The following is a 17,972-nucleotide window of genomic DNA, read 5'->3' as shown; positions in this document are numbered from 1 at the left end:
CAAGTAAGCACATGTAAGATTAAGCTTATCAACACATAATAAAACTCAAGTAATCATTTAGACCTCTATTAATAGTATGTCATTTATCCTATCAATCCGGTTATTTTTCTTCTCTAATCACCATTGACCAGTAAAAGAAGTGTCATATATTTTATACCTTTGTCTTGAACTAGCCATCCCTTTATACTTGACGAACACATCATTCGAGTCCCAATGCTTCTTTTAGGCTTGTCATTAACTCTTCACTTGAGCTTGATGATGATATTCATCCTCGCTTCCCATGTCATCCTCTCTTGATCGTTTGGTAGCTCGATGAAGTTCACTTAATTGTTTCTCATGAATCAAGCATATAAGACTTTTTTTTTCATATCATCTTCATCTGGTTCACCACTTAGATATGAATCTCAATCATCAAGGACACAAGTTGCCCACTGAGCTTGTCTTAGTCTTGCTCTTCCAACTCGGTACATTGAATATCTCAATTCAATTTTTACTTTTATATGAAACCTAATCTCAACTTACTCTCGAGAACATAGCACATAACTTAGTCCATAAATCTCAATTTACAATTTTATACCTTTAGTTAGTTAATCTCCATAAGTGATTTAACCTTCATGCTTATTGTTAATATTCTTAAGTCCATCCTCAAACTTCAAGTTTTTTTACTCTCTAGCTTCTTTTTCATCATGTGAGCATCACTTAGAGCTCAATGACCTTGATACATATCGTTTGATCTTATGACATTCTTCAATAAATTTATGCTTTATCACTTAAGCATCTTCTATAGAACAATCCACTAATAATTTTTAACATAAATGTTGGTCTATAGGTATTATCATTAATTGCCAAAATCATATTTAGAAACTGGATGCATCTTCACCCCACCACCCTGGCCGGTGGCCACCAGCGCCTCATCACCCCCACCCATTGCCTGTCTCCTCTATCGTGCTTGTCTACCTCACCAGAGTTCCTTTAAGCCCAGTGACGAAGGAGCCTCCCAAATCACCCGCTCTCATTGAAACCTAACCTACCGACAAGCTTCGACGTCAACTATGTAAGACTATCTCCAGCAGATACTTTAAAAATTCATCCCTTATAATACTATTACAGTATCTTCTAACACTATTACAACACTCTTTATTTTTTCATCTCCAGCAGCTACCCTATTTTCTACCTTTATTACTATTCTCCTCCCCCCAGACCCACAGTCAACATCTATGAACAATGTTGTGGATACTACAGTGTAACAACAAATTTGGAGTATTAGTTTCTCTCTCCCCAACACTGTAACACTTGATACTGTACCTACTGAAGAGCTTTTCCGGCCATTCGATGGCAAATTCGAGTGGTACAATATTTTGTGGTACACTGTATAACTGGAAAAGGAAGCTGCTAGAGATGACCTAAGTTGCTCTTATTTCAGCCACCTAAAATATAGGAGATGTGAAAAACAAAACAATGGAAATAATAAATTCTTCAATATCTGCGAAGGGAGCAGACGCCAAAGAGTGTACACAACGCGTGTGCGCGCACTATTTCGGCCTGCAGCACCCCGTTCCTCCTATAAATACCCTACCGCCCCTCCCTTGCCGCCTCCCTCACCTTCCCCACCCACTCACTCCCAATCCAAGCGGCGAGGAAGCAAGCGGCACCTCTAAAGCCTCCTCCCATGGCGAACCGCTGCGCGGTCCTCGACCCCACCTGGTCCCACCTCCCCGTGCCCGCGCCAACCCACACAGCTCACGCCGCCGCCAGCCACTACTACGCTTCTCCCGCCTGGCTCGGCCCGGCCGCCGCCTTTGAGAACGAGGCGCTCACCTCCGCGCTCCGCGCCTCCATGTCGCCCGCCCACGCCGCCACAGCCGCCGCCTCCTTCTACTCTCCAACGACCCCGTCCTCCTCCACCTTCTTCGCCTATGAACTCCTCTCTGATGGCCACGACGCGCCGGCGCCGGCGGCCCAGTCCCTGGCGGGACCCAAAGGGGGTCGCGTCAGCAAGCGCAAGCCGCGTCCTTCCCGCCGCGCGCATACGACGTACATCACCGCAGACCCGGCCAACTTCCGCCGCATGGTGCAGGAGATCACCGGCTTCCCCGTCCCCGGCACCTCCTCCGGCGTCCAGGCCGCCGCTGCGTCGGAGCACGCATCCGACGCGCCCAGCTGGCCGCCAGCGCCCGCGTGCGTGCTCCCGACGCTGGACACGTCCGCGTTCCTGCTCGACCCCGCCATGACGGTGCCGGCGCCGGAGGGGAAGAGCTCGGGCGGAGGAGGCGCGTCCGCAGTAGCTGCCGCGCTGGGAGCTGATGAGCAATGCTCGGTGCTGCAGGAGCTGGAGGCGATGGCGTGTGCGCCGGCCTTCATGCCCGACTTCCCGACCTTGGAGAGCTGGGGAATCATCTGATCTTCCCAAAGAGATGGAGAGGGATTCAGATTTCAGAGATATTCATAGATGCTGATGCATGCGTAGCTCTTATTTTGGGCTATTCATAGTGCATTTTGCTTTTGCTCTAGCTCTCTAATCGTTTAGGTGCTTTTTGGTCCGTCCGATGCGATGATCGGACGGTTGCGGGTTGTCGATGTCCATGATGTAGATCTCTCTCTCTTTTTGTCATGTGGTGTAAGTAATTAGTACTACATGCCATGTTTGCCCTGCTGCTTTTCATTCTTGCCTTAGCAATTAACTGATGAAATGACGTTAATCATCTCTAATCTAATCCAACTAATATACTACCCCTCCGTCCATTTATGTAAACCGTATCTTTATTTGAAAAAGTTAATTTTTGTAAAATTTGAGCAGCAATTAGTTAAATATATATATGTTTAGTTTACAAAAGTTACATCAATTTATATTTAATGTGCTTTATGATGTTAATTTTATAGCGATCGATGATAATATATCGTAAGAGGAATTATATCAAAATCTACTTTTAAAGATTGTTTCATTCTAAAATGTCTTAGATAGAACCGACTCTAGGTGCCGCTGGTCTGGTCCCTGAGTCATAGCGAATTTCGACTTTCAAGAGACTAGTGTGAACGACTTGAGTGCCACGCCTTTCAGGAGGGAAAACTTTTTACGGCAGGCGATGCCATTGCCATTACTGGTCTGAACGCAATGATTACAAGGATGAGGCCGTCCCTGTCCTGGCTGGCCCATCGCAGGCGAGTGGACGACGATGCCACGGCCGGCCGGCGCGCGTCCACACCGTGTCGACCCTTTTCCGGTGACCCAACCGCGGTGAGTTGGAGCTTGGAACAGATAGGAGATATGGTTTCTGTTGGGCTCGGATGGGTTACTCACCAGGCAAATTCAAACTTCTGATCCAAGAAAAAACAAAAGATACCACATAGCTGAGGAAACAAACCCCCGTTTGCATAGGATTAGCTTCTGACCTTAATTTTTGATAGATTTTAGCTATGACCGAGGAAATAGCTGAGAAGTAGGTTCTAGATGGCTTTTAGGTATACTGAGAAACTAAAAAATTATTATAAAAATTAATAACTAAAATTCATCAATCACAGTCGCTTTCTCAACTAGTCAGAAGCTCCGAAGTTACACCTTATCCAAACTGACAATCTAGCTAGCTCTTATGACTACAGTACAACCTGATTATTGATTTCATCTTTGCAATGAATAGCAGTATGTACAATTGCAGAGTCCATAATATTTCTTAAAGCATTTATGACAGTGAATTGTTCAATATGCTTCATTTGCTATCAAGTCTCTCACGGTGCTAACCATCAGTCAAACACGATTTCACTGAGCCAGCCCGGATTCGAAGCGCGGCGTCCTCTTAATGAAATTCCAAGGAACATCCTCCCCTCGGTGCTCACTTTTTTAATATGCTTAGTTTGCTCAACAAAAGAAATAATTGTGGTGTAACTCGGTCTCTTGCAATGGAAGAATCTTGATACAAGTATAGTTTCTAAGGGCGAATATAGGCCCACATGATTACAAGGATCCAGCGCCACTTTTTGACAAAAAAAAATTCAGCCCATACGTATTATTGTGCATTAGGGTCTGAACAACAATATGCACATAGATTTACACATCAGTATATGTATCAAGGATCAACGGCATTTCTCAAGTTCTACCTATTACCCTTCTGCGTCTTTTTTACCTTCTCAATTGACTCCATTGCGTCCTCAAATGATTTCTGCACAGTAAATATAGCGCAAGCTGTTCGTTACATCATTCGTAACATGCCAAGAATAAAGCTCAAGTGGTAATGTACTGTCTGACATTTACATGTAACCATCTTTCCTCATCTCCTGTCTCATCACTCAATTATTTGAAAATTTACCAATCAGTCTTCTTACCCCACCCATCAGAACTGGGCTGCTTGAGGGGCTTGCTGTCAGTAGAAATGTTTTATCTATGGCAGGATGTATTATTCAATATTTGCATTTATTCCTGGACCATTCTAGAATTACAATTATTACTTCATTAGTGCAATGCAATTTACAATATTTTGACGATTACCAAAGTCTCTCCATAACTCCTAAGCCTTAAGCACACACAATAAACACAACCATGTCGATGTGTGTCAAGTAGCTAGCATTGAAATGGCAAAGTTGACATCAAAATCTAAAAGGTATCAGCAAAAGGCTATACAGAATATAACCCGCTTTACTTTCTAACATGCAACAGATTAAAGGCTGTGGGCTCACTAAAGTCTAAACTACTGCCAAGCATGCAAATAGCATCACAGTGCATAATCCATGGGTCATCAAATTATGTGTAGATATGATTCAACAAAGGATTCAATACAAATGATCATGCTAAACTATAGAAATATCTTTTTTTGACAGTGTGAAGTCAGATAAATGCCAAAATAAAGTTCTCTCTGTTTTCTCTAAAAAAGTTTGACACTTTTTTCTCTAAAACAAAATTGTAAACATCATTCAGAGACCTGAAGCTATTCCATAATTTCCAATATAATATACAATCACGATGGAAGGTACTGGGAACATTGTAATTTCTACGTTTGTATTACTAATCAACCAGCCAGGAAAAGGGAAAAGATATCTCTGTTTTATGCTGAATTTTTATGTGACTAAATCATCCAATTGCTTTTTTTGTTTGCTTATTTAAGATATTTGGCTCCACTCTTGTGATGCAACAATGATAACAACAAGAAGATGATGCATTAATAAAATGATTAATGTTGCCGCTTCCCTTCTTTCTCCAACTTAACAAAGTTTTGAGGATTTTTTTCTGAGGGAATTCCAACTTACCAAAGATGTTAGTACATTTTACCATAATCAAGTCAAAGTTCATTTAACAATTTACGTATGATAGTTGGCACTTTGATCGAAATATATTCAGAAGAATAGGGGTTCGAGTGATTATGCCAAGGGAATTAACTTAAACATTGGGAGAAAGAATGAAGGAGCATGATGAACGACACTTACCCCAGAATTATTCATCTTCCAAATATCTAGAATACTTCCATCAAGAAAAGCTGCTCCAGACAGCAATACACTGCAATACAGAGTTATCAATGAGCCCCTAACTCTCAACACCTATCATATTAAAAATACTGAAAGGTCACCATAACTATAATACTTTGGGTAGACTGCAACAATCACTGCATGGAACAACACCAGTTTGTAACAATCAGCATGTCTGCGGACAACTGGTACCAAGCATACATGGCACTTATTCCCCCAACCAGCTTGCTTAAGCAATTGATTGTATTGCCACAGCTAGATCAAGTAGGTATCAATTACCACCAACAGCAGCCATTTCAAATATAGTTTCACAGCCTCTAGTTAACACTACTTTCTTAACAGTCAATAGTTATGAAGTATGAATGGCCTTGAATTATATCGAATAAGCAATAAAATTTAAAATAGAATGCCATTAAAAAATATCCAGCCCCAGTTTTCTTGTGAACTGATCATACTCTGAATTTGGATTTGACCCACAGAAACGGTAATAAACATGCTATAATTTCTAGTAAGTCGACAACACTACAACCGATGTGCAACTGAAATCTGTGATCACAATACGCCACATCTGCATGTTTGGCTACATTTTGATCTTCCTCGGTCAGCCACTCATCAATAACCATGAGATGCACTCATCAGCAGAGCAAAACTAAGGTACACGCTAAATTGCAGGCATTTCCGGAATCCGCCGAGGGGCATTAAGCATGATTTTGCACCGCGCTATTGGAGTATTGGTAGCAACTGAACAGAAGAAAAATTCCGACGCCTATCAGGCTTACCTGGCGAACCCCAGATTGATAAGGAATCCTCGCCGCGTGACCGCCTTCAGCAAGAATTCCCAATCGATTGATCCCGCCGAGGCGCCACCTCCCCCTCGAGGCGGCCGGCGCCAAGAACCACCTCTTTGGCCGTAGCCGTAGCCGTAGCCGTAGCAAGACGAGGAGGAGGAGGGAGATGCGCGCGCGTAGGAGGAGGCGGGGCGGAGCCGGAGATCGTACTCGGCCCGGCGGCGGTCGTCGGAGAGGACGTGATACGCGTCGGCCGCCTGGCGGAAGCGGTGCGAGGCGTCGGCGCGGGCGGCAGCGTCGGTGGAGCCGGCGTGGCGATCGGGGTGGTCCCGGAGCGCGCGGCGGCGGAAGGCAGCCTTGACCTCGGCCTTGGTGGCGTCGCGCCGGAGCCCCAACGCCTGGTAGTGGTCGCCCATTCGCCAGCGCGCGCAGAGGATACGGATTCGGTCGGTGGATCGCGGGAGGAAAGCCGTAAGAGGGAGCTGGCGGGGAGACGAAAGGGATCGGCGACGGCGGCGGCGTGGCCGCTCTGCCTGCCGCGCGTCATTCCTGGGCCCAGCCCGGCCCTTTGTAGGGTTAGTTGGGCTGGATTTGGACGAGCAAAGCCTACGCCTCCCGCATCCTGGCCCATACGGCCGAACATGTTGGTTCAAGTTTACCTTCAGCCTATGTACAAAGCAAGCAGAACAATGCATCCGAGGACCAGGTTGTAGTCGCAACGAATATTTACCAAAATCATTTGAATTTCACAGTCAAGATCTACAACAATATTTTGGCGAATAATTAACTACTGTATCTTAAAAACAAAATAAAAAAATAGAATATCAAATAAAGCATCCGTTGAAACGCTTGGCAACAAGATCAACTAATGAATCCCTCTATCTATGCTCTTATAAAATGTACGAGTTGTAATAGATTTGATCGATTTTCATCGCTTACATAAGTTGATCAAATGATCATAATGTAAAGTTGGATTTCTTTACTTCTTCAAAAAATATATTTAATCTCATATTATTTTTCTTTTATACTTAAACGTCTAATATTTGTCTTCAATATATTCTAAAAATGCATTCAATCTCCCATTGTTTGTCTTCCATATATTCACCGTCGTGTTTCTCCAGAGGTTGTACTGCATCCCACACTTCGCCTACATCTCCGGCTTTCTAGAGAGGGTGTGTCGCCGCCCGCACGTCGCCTCCACCGCCGTCTACCACGGAGATTATCTTTGTCGCGCTATATTTACACCAAGATACTATGCAAGAATGGTTTTTATCCCCTCACAAATCAGTCAGCATCTTGATCCTCCTTACAAAGTTGCTATAGATGACCAACTCTGGACGGTATAGTCCACTCCATCCTCTTATCTAGATACTCGTTATCCTACTCAATCTTGAAATTATATGATTGTTGGGGGAATGATACCACGTTGGTCTCTATTAATTGATTTTGATTATATCAACCAACCCAAAAGGCAAAATAGCAAGACTAACGTCAAGACAGAAATGTTTTCCCTATGCTATGTAGGGATTAGGCCGGACGACGTACAACAAAGGGTTGGAGGTCTACGGACGTAAGCGATGACCCCGAAGGGAGTACACAGAGGACAAAGAGATACAACGAAGCCCTAAAAATGAAAGGATGCGACGAAGTCCGAAGAATGAAGGGATACAATGAAACCTTAAAGACGAAGGGATGCGACATAAAGACCTTTGATAAGAGAACGAAAGCATACTTCAAGAAAAACTTGTAGATTAGCAAAACTCTAGCAACAAGATAATCAGAAAGAACCCATAAGTAGCCCCGAAATGGGGACCCGATGTGGGTCCCTTTGGACACATGTCGGCCTCGATTAGAATAGATATGCATTTGTGAATGTATATTGACAGTAATGCCTCAGGAATATCCCAAGATATTTCCTAATGTTAAGTTGAATATTCCTATAGATAAGATACACAAATATAATGATGATTAGGATGGTTGAGATATGATTATAAATGCTCTTACCTAACTAATATAATGTTAAAAATAGTCATTACACATACTGTTACAATATACTATTCACTATGTTGCGATCAAGATCTCAACAATGATCATGTTATGATTTTTATGAATACAAATACCTCTTTTATTATGCTATAATCTTTTACTTCTTCGGATTACTATATTCTATATTAATTCCACGTGTATAAAACACGTGCTCGGTTACTAAGTACAGGTAAGTACATCAACAACTCAAACACCAAACTTCACCTAGTTTCCATTATAGTATATTCACTTGATCTGAATTCCTAGCAAAGGCAGGAAGGCAGTGAACTCAAATGGATTAATAATCAGATCGTATACAGCATTCACGCGGGACGGTTAGGGGAACAACAGGAAATTTTGGCACATCAACAAACAGAACTTCATTCACTATCTAGTCATCTATGGAGCCACGAGTTTCCTGTGCACATGTGCATGGAGAGAGTGTTCATCGCCATCGTGGTGATGGAATACATATGTTAATACTCCGACAAGGCACAACACCGTGCCAACGAGGATCTTGTCGTAGCGCTCCACCCAGTGAAACTTGATTTGGCTAGCACCGTAGAACGAGAGGGCCACCAGGGATGTCATCACTGTGATGGTACTGCAGGCGGAAAAATGGTAAGCCAACACTCAAAAACAGTAATAGGAAGCAAATGATTTAAGGAGTATAATAAATTGTAGGTCTCGTAAATAATCCAAACAATGCGCCCATTAGAACCGAAGTAAAAAAAAGGCACTTTAATGGCTACAACTACTCTCCCAAAAGTTACTTGCCATCTGTTTTTAGAAGAATGAAAACTACAGCTTCGAAGTATAAATTACTCTAGAATAAGAAATGGTAGAGTGCCACAATAACTGAAGCGACCATTAACATTTTGTAGGAACATTTCACGTAAATTGATTGTTTAGGGCATAATATACAGCCATCATTAGAACCCTTGGTGAATATTAGCCATAGCACTACAAGAACATGATTTGTCCAAAAGGTAAGAATATATTCCATGAGCTGACACACTAAAAAACTGATCCAGTGATATCTTAGACTCTAGATTTGTTCTTCTGTTCTCATCAGATTCCTAATGTATATATGCTGCATGAACAAATAATAACTGATGAAGCAAGATTGCAAGAGAAATGTTACAAAAGGAAAGTTTACATATGTTAAACGAGGATATGTCTTTCTACTTAGCAAATATATACTCTGTACTGAAAAGAATCTTTTTGACTCTCTCTTTTTTAACCCAGCGTGCACCCCGTGTAACTTAGGATAAGGTGCAACATAATGTTGCTTTCAGAAAAAAAGGTGGCACATAACGGTGATAAATCCCAACAAAAAAAGGGAATTCTACAATTAAGCAACTTCTTAGAAGCATAGATAGGTAATGCTGAGAAGTGTTCAGTAATACTTTTCAGCTCTTATTATAGTTGAACAGCAAAATATATTGTCTTAGTTCATTCCTTTTGCCCTCTCAATTCTAGGGCACTGAAAAAGAAAATGAAAAGAGGAAGCAACAGCAGCATTTTAATTGATAAGTACCGACAAGTAAAATAACTGAAAACAGTGGATGGGGTGAAAACCTGAAGAGGAGTACAATGATCGCAAGAATCATCATTGAGGAAGAGTTGCCAACTGCAAGAAAAACTGGAAGGGTTGTTGCGCAGGGTGATAGTGCGGGTACAAGTACAAGACCAGCAACTGCCATCTTTTCCATTGGATGATTATGAGCATGGCTGTGACCACCTTTTCCTAATGCAAACAACAGGATATAACTTCCTCCAAGAAAAATTAGCAACAGAGAGGCAAGTTTATGCACTGTTTCTTCGCCAGCTATAGTGTTTGCCATAGTTACTGCAGTTATCCCAAGAAGAGCCGTAGAAACAACATGAAGAACACCTCCAAATGCAGCTGCAGAAGTTGGCAATATTTTCTGAGTAAGAACAAAGTGAACGAAGGGCAATGCTTGCAAAAGAACAATGTAATCATCACTAACTTATAAAAAAAGAAGAGAGGAGGGAATCGAATATGAGATTGCAAAATAAAGGTAAAGTTCTTAGAGAGTATCCTGCACAGGATGAAGCGAACATGCGTAATTATACAACAAAATAGCGAACCATATCCTGCACAGGATGAAGCAAACATTCGTAATTATACGACAAAATAGCGAACCAAACAGGGGTAAACATTGTTGTAGCCAATAAATCATAACTTCATGTTGTCGAGTATAATTCGTTTCTTAGGAGCTTGGGTCACAACTACATATTGCCCTAGGAAACTGCTCCAGCTAGACAACTACAGCTTTATTAGATACTAATACCATACTGGGAACTGTCCAACTAAAGAAATTATTTGCCCAAACTTGGGTATGGATAACACGCAAGCCCACAAGCAGCTTATTATCTCCTATACAGGCGCCTGGAGATGCTGCCATTGCCCGGGCAAGACCACCCGGATGTTCAGGAAGCAGCACTGTCCATGACATACGCACTACGAAGCAGCCGGGCATCACTATGGTGTGGCAGTACAACTGCCCCAATTTCTTTATGCCACAACAGCGATCGAAGTATCGAACCCAACCACAGAGAGCACTATCTAGCCGCACTATCTAGCAAGATCACAAGGACCGGCGCCATTAACCCTTCCTCAACTTAGGCCCCAGATCTGGGGGCGTGGCGAACAGTATTGAATGGCAATCGCAGCAGTAGGAGAAAAAGAGGCGGGTGCTGTGAGGGGTACTGACTGACGAGGAGGGTGCGGGAGAGCGGCCATCGCTGCGCACGGGCGACGATGGAGAAGGGGAGCCAGTGCGTGGGGATGAAGGAGTGCAGCAGCGACACCGTCGCGATGCCCCCGATCGTCGACGCCTCCTCCGCGGTCCACCGGAGCCCGCCCAGCCCGCCGCCGTCCATCCCCTAGCCAATCAGCTGCGCGCCGCAGCCGCCGGGCCGCGAGCCGCGATCGCCTTCGCTCCCTTGGCGCCGCTTTGCTCCGCCGTGACGGTGCGGTGGTGGTGGGAGATCTGTGAAGAGAGGGAGGAAAAAAAGTTTGGAGGTTAAGTTTATCTTCGACACAAACTCTAAAATTTTATTCTTTATAATATTATTACAGTATTTTCTATTTTTTCAATCCTCAACGGCTACCCTATTTACTACTCCCTCTGATTACAAATATAGGTCATTTTAGCCTCCTCAACTATTTCTAAATATAAGTCATTCTCGAACTTCTATGCATTTTTTCTCTTTTATTCTCGTCTTACTCTTGTTTAATAAATGCTACCACTCTCACAAATGAATGAGTTATCTTTTTTAATACAGAATAAATAAAGGGTAACAAGATCATTTGATCTACTTTCTTAATACTTGTACACAAATCTAAAATAACCTATATTTGCAATCGGAAGGAATACCTTACATTCCTCTCCTCCTCCCCTGAACCCACACACATACTTAGGAACAGTGATACGAGAGCCCCCAACTCGACGGCAAATTTGGCGCTCGAAGCCGACTCCGGCTTCCCTGTAGCGAGCGGCAAATCTCAAATGACGTCTCCGTTGGAGTGTTTTGCCGGTGCTCTCATGCGGCAAACGTACGGCTGGAAAGGCAAGCGGCAAAAATGTCGTCTTCATTGGAGGCGGCCTAAGAATGCGAGCGGTGTTGCCGCCTGGTCGGACTCGGACTCGAGTGGGGTCGGACTCGGAAATATTGATACGAGCACGCGACTAGGTAAGTTACGGTCCGCTTGTCCGAGTCGATTACGGATGGTGGCCAGCGGCTGATGACGAAGGTTCGAGTTAGGATTAATGTTAGAGTTCAGGGTTCCGATGAGCCTAGATGAAGGTTTGGGGTGACAACCGATGAGGCGAAGGAGGTAGGCGGGGGACGGCTGAGGTCAGGCGATGGAGAATCGTCGGTGGGCGGTATCGACGGTAGGAGCGGCAAAGTAACTGTTTGGTAACACTGGGTTAGCATGGCGGCGAATGACGGTGGCAGATCCAACAGCGGGAAACCGCTGGAGACGATGGAAGAAGGCGGGGCAAAGGTGAACATGCTGGAGAAGGAAGAGGAGGAGCACGAGCAGATCGAGGAGGACAGGGTGGGGGTGAGTCGTTGGAGAAGGAGGGGCAGAGGCAAACCACCGAAGACGAGAAAAAAGAGGCATGCTAACGTGCACGATTATAATTTTGTTGTCCAAAATTACACACGAACAGACCTGCTAGCATGCGTGCGAACTAGACACCCCGATCGGACTCGGCCCGACGATACCTCTTGTCTGCACTCGCACTAGCACCCGCAGATACGGAGGCTGGCGGAGTTAGCGTGCTACTGCCGTATACCTCTCGAGTTGGCGTGCTACTACTGTATACCAGTACAGATACCGAGATACCGATAGTATCGGTAACAAAATATGAAATGGATATAAGTACTCTCATAAATTCATCTGTTTGGGAAAAAAATACCCTAGTACTAGGGTAAATAACGGATAGTAATTTTACCAACGGAAGCAACTCATGGCAACGAGTTAGGCCATAAAAAAGAAAAAATAGATGAAATGGATATTTGCATGTTTGTAATGCAATCTAATATATTTTAAATGCATCAGGATAATTATTTCTCTGAAAAATTAATTTAAACCCCACATGCCTTTAGAAAGAAGGTTTGCATGCATCAAATGATGTTGAGTTTGCCGAGGGCCCAAGCTTTTGAGGGAACGAAGAGGACAACAAATTTGAGAGGACATGCCACCTGTTCTCATCCACCAAAAAATCATCAGTTAACTATCACTGAAATACGTTGATTAGAAGAAAAAATATAGCTTATGAGAAAACAACAAATCAAGAAACATTTCTATCTCCTCCTCCAAAGGATAACCTTCCCACGGCCTTGCAAGATAATGGCCCAGCACCGAAAATACTCAAGTGTAAGACGTGGAAAAGACGAGATAATGCTGCTTGCAGTGAATGCATCCATATGAATATTTGGTTAACTGTTGATGCATAGGTGGAACGCAGAGAATCTTCCGAGACTACTAGAAAAATGGCGTGCTGTTAGCATGCTATAACGACCCGTCAGTGAAAAATACTATCATTAGATTCTGAGACTTAGATGTTTCCTAGCATCATCATAGAAAATAAATGAAATAATGGAAGCAATGCCTGACTTGTAACAAATATTTTTAGTATCCCTAGGAAATCTTCCTTCCTTTCTCTGTCTAGCCTCTGGAGTTCACTTTTATTGTTTTCCCGCGCGTTATATCAGCACAACATGAGGTATCTATCAGATCTCAGTTGCCTCACCAAAGTGAGATTTCATCAAAAGCAAAGTGCAAAACATAATTGAAACCAAACTACTTTATAAGTTACAACAACAAAGGCAAGCCAGAGGGAAGAACCGCTATTGCTGCTGCTATTTTATATTTGCCAACCAGGTGCCTAACATCAAGGATATATGGCCCATGCAAGCAGGCAAATAAAAAAAAAACTTATGGTTTGCTCCAAAGTTACAAGGGAGCATATCTCAGATCATGAATGAATGGATATGAATATTGCAGAATATATCCTCAAAAGCAATTCTAAATCTCCAGGCCCCTATTTAAATACAGCCTCCTGAAAACCATATTACTCCCAGCTATGAAGACACCAGTTCTTCCTCTTGTTGATTATGGTTTCTATTTTCACACAAACAACAAGATGGGAGCAATATGTAAAGCTTACTGCACCACTACATGAAATTGATTTTGCATAAGAAGGACAAAATGATGGTCGCTATTATACGAGGTTAAAGGAGTAGTAATGAAAGCATGGAATAAACAATAGCAGCAATGGTCGTCCAATTCTTGCTCTGGAACATTCATTATCTTTATTCTCTCATACTCCCTTAAAGCACAAAACTTAGCATCTTCAGTAGCCCTTATTGTTTCCCTTAGCTCTTCAATTCTGCGAAGTCTAGCTTCATTACCACCAAATATCTTCGACGCTGCAGGTTCAAGTTTCTCAATCTTGGACTGTAATGATGCCAGATCTGACATGAGTGTTTGTACAGTCAATAATGCACTTGCCCGATCGGAAAATGCAGTATGGACAGACAACATTATGCTCAAATGATCATGCGGCGTACCCTGCCAAAAAAAAGTGAAAGATCCTCAAATATGATCACTTCATAAGCAGAAGAGATTATTGAAAAGTAGTCTACAGGTCTGCATTTCTACCAGATATTTAACAGTTTGAGCATTCAAATATCGACATGCCCTAATAACTTACAGCTATAGTGGCTATGCACTTACTGTCAGCTGCACTTATTCTCTGCGAGTCATACATTGCCTCCTCAGTCTCAAACCTTGTTAGTTTGATAAATGCCAATCTGAGCGCTCCTATTGTTTCACCCATATCTTGCTGAGCCCTGACAAGTGTTTCTGTTTGTGCCTTTGTGGAGAGGACAGGACGATGCCAACGTTAAACAGCCTTCAGAGTTCAAACACAACCAGTAAGATTATGCAATAGATTCCACCAAGACTGCTTTACTCCTTTTCAGCATAAATACACTTTTCTATACAAAATTTCCCATCAACTGATGTTGCTTCATATTATCAGACACGCAACGCAACAATATGGACCTTGTCCTATTCACCTACTGTGATATTGTGACCAACTGACAAGAGGCATGGGTAGACTCCTCTCAAGCTTCTGATTCAAGAATATTCGCCTTGTTACAAAATATTGATTTCTTGCCCTGTTAATCTTTCGAGAACAGTCTCTTTTTTTTTTCTCGAGAACACGTTCATACGATTGTTGTGCAGCATATCTTGATGCTATACATGGATTATGGTTTAATTAATATATGAACAATCTAAATGTCAATCTACATAAGACAATACTACTGGCTCATATTATATGAAGGCCTTACATACACTCACTTGATTTAAGATGAATGATAAAATGACCAAACATTTCCCTAATTAAGATGTTTTGGCATAAAAGAAACATTAATTACAATAACAGCCTTGCACTTAAATTAAAGTTACCGAGCAGGGGGACATTGTGCCTCAAAAACCTCTCTGTAATGGTTGAAGTACTACAGTGTCAAAAAAGGAAAGGAGGATGGTACTGAAGGTGATGCATTTATCATACTCATATGTCATGAATTCAATGTATACCATGAATGTAGCTCTAAAGGGAATAACATTATTCATTATTAAATTTTCCTTCGTAAAAATCTTATGTATAGCTGGAAATTGAATCACTACTCAAATATAGTTGTTACAAGAGATGAAACCAATTGCCTCGCTGGTCGTAACTATGAAATCACCTGTTGTGATGTGCTGGTGAGTTGCTGCTCCCACTCCTGCAGCTTCTCCTTCTTCTCCAGGAACCCCCCTTTCCTCCTCCACCAGTGGTGGCTTGACGTCAACCCAGTCTATCACAACCGACTGCTTGAGCTCTTTGAATATCCTCAGCAGGTCCCTCCCGCCCTTGGCTGGCTGCACCACGTCCTCCTCCCCGGAGGGGAGCTGTCGCGGGAGCCGCGCCGGTCCATCGAGCATCCTGGACGCTACATCGGTGCTGCCAGACAACGGCATCTTTCCCTCGGCCTGCAAGAATACATGCAGCTCATCACTGGGCCCGATCGCGGGGTGCTCGGCGAGCCGCCACAGGTACCGCTCGAGTGCGACGTGAAGCTGAGCCACGAACTCGTCCCGCTGCATGACTTGGCTCTCGATGGTGTTCTTGCCGGGCCACGGTGGCACGAAGTGGACCCAGAAGGTATCGGCAAGGCGGCGGTTGAGCTGAGCATGGTGCAGGCCACGACCGGCGGTGAACATGATCATCATATCCATACCAACACACACAGCCAATGCCGAAAAAACAACACATGCAGCAGCAGCCAAGCTCAAATCGACATGTGTGGCATATACAGATGCGTACCTGGTCGAGTGGTCGACCAATGGAGACATGGCGCAACACAGAGGCTGGCCGAAACAATCAAAGCAAACTCACCGGGGGAAATGGCACGGCACAAGGGCAGCGACCAACAGGGGCTCTGGCTGGCCCGGCTCCACGGCAGTAGCAGGGGACGCCACGGCCTTCAGCCACATGGGACCGGGCCTCAGCGCAGCAGGGCTCCTGGCCTGGTGGTGAGGCGGTGCGACGCAGCAGGGGCTAGGCCCCTTTCTTCCATCGGCGCCAGAGACGGCAGCAGGGGACCCGACAGCAGGGGCTACCGGCCGGCAGGACACAGGGCAGCACCGGGAGGCGACGGCCTTCGGCCGAGTCGCCAATCCGCTGACGCACCAGGGGATCAGCCCGTTCTCCTCAGCAGACAGCAGCAGGGGCGGCGCGACACAAGGCCGCGTGCGGTCGGGCTTCAACCTACAGCAGGGCCTCTGGCCGGATTCTTCCCCCTCATCTAGATCAAATCCTCTCCTTTATATAGGCGCACGGTTGGATTGGGGATAGGGATGAATCTCGCCCGAATTCGGTTGAGGATAGAGTGGAGATCCAGCCTATTTAGTTGGGGATTCGATTTTAGATGCGGATTTGGCGCGGGCTCTTGGAGATAGAGAAGGAGGGGCGACAGGCCTGGAGAAGCTAGGAGCGGACGCAGCGCGCCGGCGAGGCGGCAGTGGAGCCAGAGCACGGTCCTTCGAGGTGGCGAGGAGCACGGAGAACGTGGGCTGGGGTCGGGGTGAACTGAAACATTTATTTGACAGGATAGAAGTAAATACAATTTATTCGATAGTTGAATTGTAGAATCAGTAGTTATTTAATGGTAAATCGTAGATTTAGCAGCGTGTTCGAAGGATAATCTATGTGCATTTTCCTCCACATCGATTTTTTTTATTTAACAAATTGACCCTGTCTCTGGATAACATGTGTGGAAATGTGATGCGTCATACAAACAAAAAATTGTATACATGCAGAGGCGAAACTAAAGTCGAAATAACTTGGTGCTACATTACTATACATCAAATAATACATACAAATTTATATAGTCAATATAAATAGATTACTAGTAAAAAATTTCTTCACTTCAATACACCACTCAAGCTCCATGTAGCTTCGCCCCCTGTGTACGTGTAATAATTGAAACAAACTGAGCATTCGAAGCCGACGATTACATCCTGGCCGTTGATATCTAGTAAAAACTAGAGCCGTTGAATCAGGCTTCTGTTTCCAGCTTTCTTGCTCACAGGCAGGGTTCGAAAATACAACAGTAACCGCTTGATTATTATAGTTATTGACTAATTTGGTCCACACTAAATTTAGAAACCGAATAGTTACCGATCAAAATCAAATTCAAAATTCAAAAATAAAAAATTGATAGAATTTAAATAGTTTTTTATCGAATTTTATCAAATTACTATACCATTACTGCGGGCAGACCGTGAGTAGTTTTCGATACTATAGGATTACCGTGGACAGATCGTGAGTAGTTTTCGAGAGTCTACCGAATTTATGAAGCGTGCTTGCAAGTCGTTGGTTGGAATATAAAGGAAAAGATTCCTCCAGCGCTGTTAGATATTCTGCTGCTACGGCCAGTTTGGTAGTGCCGTCATCCTACTCAGGTTGCTTTGCCTTCGAGAAATCCAATCACAAGCGAACAACTGACACAGCAGAGCCAGATGGGATCTATTGTCTGATAGACCTCGGCAAATGTCGTTTTCATTCAATTTTTATTTTCTTGATGTACCGGTACTTTGGTATAGAGGAAAAT

General features: G+C 43.8%; 4 protein-coding genes across 5 annotated transcripts; 1 reads left to right on the top strand and 3 right to left on the bottom strand.

Moving 5' to 3' along the window:
- Positions 1-1,601: 1,601 nt before the first annotated feature.
- On the top strand, positions 1,602-2,662 carry LOC133910126 (calmodulin-binding protein 25-like). Its single transcript, XM_062352646.1, has one exon. The coding sequence runs from the start codon at positions 1,670-1,672 to the stop codon at positions 2,399-2,401; it is 732 nt and encodes a 243-aa protein (XP_062208630.1). The 5' UTR covers positions 1,602-1,669; the 3' UTR covers positions 2,402-2,662.
- A 1,204-nt stretch (positions 2,663-3,866) lies between these two features.
- LOC133910138 (chaperone protein dnaJ 72) lies at positions 3,867-6,768 on the bottom strand. Its single transcript, XM_062352656.1, has 3 exons — positions 6,231-6,768; positions 5,413-5,482; positions 3,867-4,154 (listed from the first exon to the last, which is right to left on the bottom strand). Exons 1-3 carry the CDS (start codon positions 6,653-6,655, stop codon positions 4,089-4,091), a joined length of 561 nt encoding a protein of 186 aa, XP_062208640.1. The 5' UTR covers positions 6,656-6,768; the 3' UTR covers positions 3,867-4,088.
- A 1,775-nt stretch (positions 6,769-8,543) lies between these two features.
- Positions 8,544-11,316, bottom strand: LOC133910116 (uncharacterized). Its single transcript, XM_062352637.1, has 3 exons — positions 11,006-11,316; positions 9,846-10,173; positions 8,544-8,868 (listed from the first exon to the last, which is right to left on the bottom strand). The coding sequence occupies exons 1-3, from the start codon at positions 11,172-11,174 to the stop codon at positions 8,664-8,666; spliced, it is 702 nt and encodes a 233-aa protein (XP_062208621.1). The 5' UTR covers positions 11,175-11,316; the 3' UTR covers positions 8,544-8,663.
- Positions 11,317-13,786: 2,470 nt separating this feature from the next.
- LOC133910099 (sorting nexin 2B-like) lies at positions 13,787-16,942 on the bottom strand. 2 transcript variants are annotated; one of them, XM_062352627.1, is made up of 3 exons: positions 15,567-16,942; positions 14,522-14,722; positions 13,787-14,379 (listed from the first exon to the last, which is right to left on the bottom strand). In XM_062352627.1, the coding sequence occupies exons 1-2, from the start codon at positions 16,210-16,212 to the stop codon at positions 14,640-14,642; spliced, it is 729 nt and encodes a 242-aa protein (XP_062208611.1). In that variant the 5' UTR covers positions 16,213-16,942; the 3' UTR covers positions 13,787-14,379; positions 14,522-14,639. The 2 variants fall into 2 exon arrangements, with proteins under 2 accessions (XP_062208611.1, XP_062208604.1); XM_062352620.1 differs by having other exon boundaries at positions 14,545-14,722.
- Positions 16,943-17,972: the final 1,030 nt, after the last annotated feature.

The sequence above is a fragment of the Phragmites australis genome, chromosome 1 (assembly GCF_958298935.1).
Source record: "Phragmites australis chromosome 1, lpPhrAust1.1, whole genome shotgun sequence".
NCBI lineage: Eukaryota > Viridiplantae > Streptophyta > Magnoliopsida > Poales > Poaceae > Phragmites > Phragmites australis.
Note: the sequence above shows the minus strand (reverse complement) of the source record. Positions and strands in the feature narration are given on the sequence as shown.